The sequence below is a fragment of the Corvus kubaryi genome, unplaced genomic scaffold (assembly GCF_017639235.1).
Source record: "Corvus kubaryi isolate FWS band 111438036 unplaced genomic scaffold, C.kubaryi_AGA036_p1.0 split3-73, whole genome shotgun sequence".
NCBI classification, from domain to species: domain Eukaryota; kingdom Metazoa; phylum Chordata; class Aves; order Passeriformes; family Corvidae; genus Corvus; species Corvus kubaryi.
Window position 1 is genome coordinate 20,932,383 of NW_024582091.1, and position 6,645 is coordinate 20,939,027.

A 6,645-nucleotide genomic window follows, 5' to 3' on the forward strand; every position below is an offset into this window, starting at 1 on the left:
GGGGCGGAGCGGAGCGGAGCTTCCTCCGCCGCTTCCTGCCGCCGCCGGGCCTGCCCGCCGCCGCCCGGCGCTCCGTGATCACGGAGCGGCGGGCGGCGGCGGGCAGGCGCGGCGGCGGCAGGAAGCGGCGGAGGAAGCTCCGCTCCGCTCCGCCCCCGGCCTCGCCGCGCCGCTCCCCGCCCCAGCCGCAGCGCGGGCGGCTCCCCGCGGAACCCGGGGCAGCCGCACGAGTGGCAGCGGGGTTGGTGCTGGTTCCAGGGCACAACGCATGTCCCGGGTGGGAAGAGCGGTGGGGAAGCGGGACCGCCCGGGAGCGCACCGGGGCCCACTGAGAGGCAACAGGTAGCGACAGGTCTGGCTGCGGGGCACCCTGGAAACTCGGGGCAAGGACGGTGCAAAGGGTGGGGTGACCTTCACGTCTGAATTTTGCTGAAAGACCCCGAGACGCTGCGCTGGGTTTGTACCCGTGGGTAGTGCGCTAAGAGGGGGTTTGCCAGCGCGCAGGGCTGTGGACAGTCGTGCCCAGAGGTTATGCAGCAGCGGCTGGGCCCTGCGTGGATTTCCGAGGCACCCACCGTGGGAGGGACATCAAATGTGCATATCCCCGCCGAGGACAGGCAGAGTAAAGGGTGTCCAGCACTGGAGGGAGGAGCTAGTGGAAACTGGGTTGGGTGCCACTGAGTTTGAGTGTGGGAGGCTGTGCAGAACGGGAGAGTCAAGTGAAGGAAAGGTGAAATGGAGAGGGTGAAATGGAGAGTCCTAAGAGGTGAAATGAAGGAAGCTGCTGAGGAGGGGTTGGATGGGTGCAGCCATGAAGACAAAAGGAGAATTGAATGTGCTGCTCCCCACCTTCTCACCAAGCTGCGGGAGTTACCCAAGCTTGATCTGTTCTGACCTCAAATTCTCAGTCTTTCACAAGACAGCTAGTGGATGCTTCCTATTTTGGCAAACGAGCTAGTTTCAAGAACAAGTGTGTTCTCTCCTTTTGTACATAATATGATCCAGGGTCAAATTAAAACCATAAAAACGCATCTTCCTGTGAGTATGCATTTCATATGACAAGTGTTCTGGTGCTTCACATTGAACGCATTATGGTCCTTATGGTGATACATGCAATAAGTGGAGATGAACTGTGGTCATTATTTTACTACAGATAAAATATACAGTAAACTATCCTTCAAAAGATAATTTCTAGAAGCAGTGTGTTCTATCCTTACCTTGTGGGAAATGGAAAATGCATAAAACCTCAATTCATTTATAGATATACTGCTTCAGACAGGCAATTTGCAAATGCCTGTTAAGGAGGCCATATGGAGAGGCTGGCAGAAGGGCAGCTAGTGAACCAGTTATATGTGCCAAGTTCAATTTGTCACACTTTACAGTACAAAGAAATATTTTGTTCTTGTTTTGAGAAGGAAAACTCTTACTAGTAAAGATTCCACAACATACTCCTCAAAATGCATCTTTTATGAAAAGATCCAGCATGCCTGCTTTCAAATAATAGAATTGCTGGTATGTAACATCTACAAAGGTATGCAGTAAATACAGAGTACTGATTTAAAATGTGTGGAACAGAAGGACCCTCATTTCTCCACTCACATATGTCTTGGCCATTAGTCCTTGTGGCTGGAAGACTGACAGCTTTCAAAAACAAAACTAGGGTCTTGGTTCAAAACTGAAACGTTCCAAACTGAAACTAGGGATCATAGAATCATAGAATATCCTGCGTTGGAAGGCACACACAAAGTCTGAGTCCAACTCCTGGCTGTTCACAGTACAGCCATAAGAATCACACACCATGTGGATCAGAGTATTGTCCAAACGCTTCTTGAAGTCTGGTGCCATGACCACTTCCTTGAGGAGGCTATTCGAGTGCCTGACCACCCTCTGGGTGAAGGTTTTCGTAATATCTAACCTAAACCTCCTGTGATGCACCTTCATGCCATTCCCGCACATCCTCTCACTGGTCACCAGAAAGGAGACCGGTGCCTGGACCACATCTCCTGTGGCTCTAAGGGGACAGTGACAGTGGTGAAAGTTGTGCAGGCTGGTGCTAAAATCACCTTTTCTCCTCGGTATAACACTCAGAGGCTAGGTTTTTTTAAATTAGATTTGGCATCAAAATTCCTCATCTCTGTTTACTCTCCCAGCCTTTGGTACTTCCAGGCGTCTCAGCAGTTTGAGTTGGCCGGTAGAATTTACCCCGCCCAGGCAAGGCAGCAGTTGCTGGATGTACCGAAACCGGAGGCGGTGTCTGTGTGACCCGGCTGCCCCCGGTGCCGCTCCCCGATCCTCTGCGCGGCCCAGCACCGACCAAAGCTCCGAGCCCCCGCCCCTGCGGAGAAGGCGATGTCTCCTCCCCGCCGGCGGGGGCGGGTGGCGGGGCTGGGCCGGTCCTGGCTGCGCGGCCGCCATGGCCGGGATGGGGCTCGGGAGCTGGTGGCGGGCGGCGCGGGCCCTGCGGGCAGCGGGCGGCGGCTGGAGCCGGGCGGCAGCGCCCGGTGAGCGGGGAGCGGGGGCGGGCGGGGAGGGGTCTGTCCGGGGCGGGCGGGTCTGACCGGCTGTGCCTCCCCGCCAGGCCCCACCTGCCGCAGCCTCTGCGCCGCCGGGGCGCCGAACCTGTCCTACCAGGAGCTCAAAGACTTGAAGAAGGCCAGCGTCCTCCACATTGACGTGCGGGAGAGGTGGGAGATCGACAAGTTTGGAAAAATCCCGGAGTCCATCAACATACCGCGTAAGTTGTCAACGCCGCTGTGTGCAGGCGTCGGGTGTTCCTTGTTCCTCCTGGCTGGAATGGGCAAGGCTGCAGTCAAGTGGTGGTGACTGAGCAAAGAGGAACGGTGCTAGAAAGCTGCTGGCATGTAATAAGGCTGAACTTTTCCTCCAGAGCAATTGGAAGTCTTGCAATGTAAACCTGTCTGTGGATGGAGAATAAACAATACTTTGTTTTCTGTATTTCCCAGTGGGTGAATTAATGGAAGCTCTACAAATGGACCCAGCAGAGTTCAAGGAGCAGTATAATCAAAAGATGCCATCCAAGTCAGATCCTGTGGTTTTCTCCTGTTTGGCAGGAACAAGAAGTAAACAAGCACTTAGTTTTGCCATGTCCTTGGGTTTCAGCAGGTATGACTTCGTGTGTAAGGATGGGATTAATGCTACTTCCCCCCATGAAGCAGAACACGTACTCACCTTGTGGGCAAGGGTAAAAGTTTACATGTGGAATATGAACAAAATGATTGGTATTTGAGTTAGACACCTCCTCTTGTCTCCACTGAAACTGAAAGATAACACTGGATGTTCCAGCTAAGTGAGGTGTACCACCCTCTGAAACAACCCCTCAGCAGCTCTGCGCATGTGCCACTGGTGACACAAACTGCTCCAAGACCACGCTGCCACTGAAGGGTCCTTCTGCCTCTTAGGGCTCCCTTGCTGAGATGCTTCTTCCTTATACAGCTTCATAAGCACTAGTTCTGAGATGGAGGAAGATTGGAAGGGTGGAGAATTGCTTGCTTTGGTAGAAGTACAATCTTAAATAGTTTATGAAACCACACCCTTTGTTGAATTGCAGTTCTACCTGTAATGTTCACTGTTGACAAAGGGTGCCTTCACTTCCTGAAAATCTTTGGATTATTTGCCAGGAATAAAGCAGTGAAGGCAATAGCTAACAAAGCAATGAGATTATGATAGAGTGAAATCAAATGCAGCATTTGGTTTGCAGAATTGTTAAACCTACCTTTGGAAGGTGCCTTGCTGTTTTGAAGACTGCAGATGAAATCTAAGACATTGGTTATTTGCTCATGTTTTCACTGAACTGCAGTTTATGAACTGGACTATTCCTATTAATTCTAGTCAAAAGCACGGAAGCATGTTCTTGTTTCGAAGTGTAAAATATCCTCCATTACCTGCTTTTCGTGCTGCCTAATTGAAGGAGTCAGCGTTGTTTTGCGTGCTGGATTTTTGTTTTCCAGAGTTTAGTTTTGCACAGGGTATGTCAGACCTATAGAGTACGTAGGTTTGCAAGGAAGTAAAGCTCAGTGTGCCGGGTTTCTTTGGTGACATCTGAAGTATTAGACACAGTAACACATAAATCTCCCACTGCTGCGAGTCTGTGCTCCTGTTTTTAAAAAAGAAGCGGCAATTGTTTCATTAAGCCAGCTGCTATTTCTTGCATGATGTTTGAACTCCAGCAGTGTCATTTGGAAGAAGGGAGTTACAGAACTCATGGCATGGAAGCAGGCAGTATTAGAGTACCAGGAATGTCCATCTGGCTCATTGAAGCTAGGTTCAAGTGTATATGGTTGCCGAGAATTTCTGTGCGTTTTTTTAAATCTGGTTTTTGTGGGGTTTTTTGTTTGTGGGGTTTTGGGTGTTTATTTTTTACTTTTGGTTTTGTTTTTTTTGCTGTGTCCTTGTAAGAGACAATATTAAGAAGGACCCTTCTTGAGAAAGGTATCTTCTGCATATTTTCAGAGTTCAGCAGTATGCTGGTGGCTTTGACAACTGGGTAAAACATGAACCTCCAGAAAAGAAATGAAGACAACTGCCCCAACCCTTACCTCATCAGTGCTTCAGGATGGCTTGTAGGTTTTAGCAAACTGCACACATTCCAGTTCCATAATAAAGCTTACTGCTGGCTTCTTGTGTAAATGGACATTCACCTTCAAATAGCCATGCAAATCAACTGCTTGGTTTAAATTATACCCAAAGACTACAACACGAACAGAGGACATTAAATTTGCTCAACCTTTCAACCTTTACTTTGGGTTATGGTTTTGGTGAATGTATATGAAGAGAACCTAAGTCTGATTATGTCTGCTTTTTTGTATGATGTAGTTTATGACTGTTGAAACTAATGATGATAAGGACAAATAAAATTACTATTTCTCAAATACTTGTGTTGGGTACTTTGTTTGGAATAGTCAAACTGCAGATATTCTAATGGAATCATGGAACCCTAAGCACAGGTTTAGTAAACTTCACATGTAGATGAAGTTTTAAAATAGTTGCTGTGCCATCAAAAAATACGAGTACAAATTTTTAGGTTTGTAATATGTGATTATATGGCCAAAACATAACTACTGGTCAGAAAATACAAAAGGAAACTGTCCTGATGCTATAATACTCACTGTTGAAAATGCTGTATGATTCTTTATTTTAAAAGTATACCCACTCTTACATGCAGATCTGCTTCTGAGCCCAGAATGCTGTAAGATTCAGTCAACAACTTCTGTTCTCTCAGCAACTCTGTATCAAGTGAGAATGTGCCTATAGTTGAAGTTACTATTTCAGTGATAGAATCATTTTAGGCTGGAAAATTGGAGGTGTCCAAGGAAGTAACTAAACTCCTTTCCTTCTTTTATGTTCAGTAATTTTCATGTCTTAACTTCAAAAAACATAACAACCCATGCCCACCTAAAAATTTGCATAGTCATAACTTCAAGTTTGGGGTTTTTAAAAATTTATTTAATGCTGTAGCAGCTCAGGGAAACTTGCAAAGGTAAATTGCTTTGACCTCTAGAATGCTAAAGTCCTAGCACCGAAGTTCAGGACTGTGTAGGATATCTGGAAAAAGGAATGAAATTTCTGGTATTGCAAGCAATTTGTGCTTATCCTATAGCTCTTCCATTCTGGCAGTGCAATCTGCATAGTTGGAAGAGGCACTAAAAATACACCCTCTCCAGTTCAGAGAGATAAGAAGCAGAAGTAACAAATGTTACTAGAATTTTATTTCTCTTCAGTCATTGGTTTATAGAGGAGAACCCCTATAGGTGGCACAGCCAGCTGTGTTCACCGTGCTGCCCTGGGGGTGTCTCTTAGAGGGGTTTCTGTGCTCTCATCTTTGCTGATAAGTATAGACACTTTGGTGCAGCAGTCACAACAGAGAGTAATGAGCGCCTTTTTCTTCAAAGTATCATTGACTTTTTAGTGATCTTATTGCTATACTTTATTTCCAATCAATTTAAAAAACCCCAACTTTTAGAATTTAGACTAACTTCCAAAATACTGGTTTAGTTTAACTGATGAATTAATGGGAATAAGATGAAATTAAAATGCCAGGATGAGCGTAAGTATTACCTTGCCGAGGTCAATTACCCTGCAATTCTTGCTCTCTTACTCTCAAAAGCTCTTTTTCAGACTGGATCAGGAGGAATAATGGATGCCAACTGTTTCCTTGGAGTTAGCCAAATCCTGTGATCTATTAATTTTGCCTGTTTAACATGACCTAGACTGTCAGTTTCACAATGCTACAGGCATGTGGTCAAGGGAACAACAGAAACACAGTGCTGGCTGTGTTGTGCCAGGCCTCACCAGGACTAACAATGCCTTTTGAAAATCACTAAGGTCAGACTGTAGAGAGGATTTCAGAAGCACTGAAAATATTTAGCTAAATGTGTGATTCATCATGCTTGGCTGTATTGATCAAGCCACCAAACTTCAGCATACAAACAAACAAAGCAAGGCAATCTAGTCAACTATAGCCATGAGCAGCCAGTGCTTCCTTTGTAGCTACATTAATGTTTGTTGGGAACACCTGAAACTACATAACCACAAAAAATAAACAAGTTATTCTGTGTCACACCAAGATCTATCTAGCCCATTATTTTCTGTTTGGCAGCAACTGGTAATAAACATCTGAGGAAGAGC

General features: G+C 46.5%; 2 protein-coding genes across 2 annotated transcripts in view; one reads left to right on the plus strand and one right to left on the minus strand.

Annotated features, from left to right (window-relative positions):
- Positions 1-137, minus strand: part of USP45 (ubiquitin specific peptidase 45) — a 49,469-nt gene extending 49,332 nt beyond the window's left edge. The window contains exon 1 of the mRNA XM_042017228.1: positions 83-137. The gene's annotated coding sequence lies outside the window, so the exon portion shown is untranslated. The remainder of the gene's footprint in view (positions 1-82) is intronic.
- Positions 138-1,285: 1,148 nt separating this feature from the next.
- TSTD3 (thiosulfate sulfurtransferase like domain containing 3) lies at positions 1,286-4,889 on the plus strand. The gene is made up of 4 exons (XM_042017236.1): positions 1,286-2,501; positions 2,579-2,734; positions 2,964-3,123; positions 4,471-4,889. Exons 1-4 carry the CDS (start codon positions 2,231-2,233, stop codon positions 4,532-4,534), a joined length of 651 nt encoding a protein of 216 aa, XP_041873170.1. The 5' UTR covers positions 1,286-2,230; the 3' UTR covers positions 4,535-4,889.
- The last annotated feature ends 1,756 nt before the right edge of the window (positions 4,890-6,645 follow it).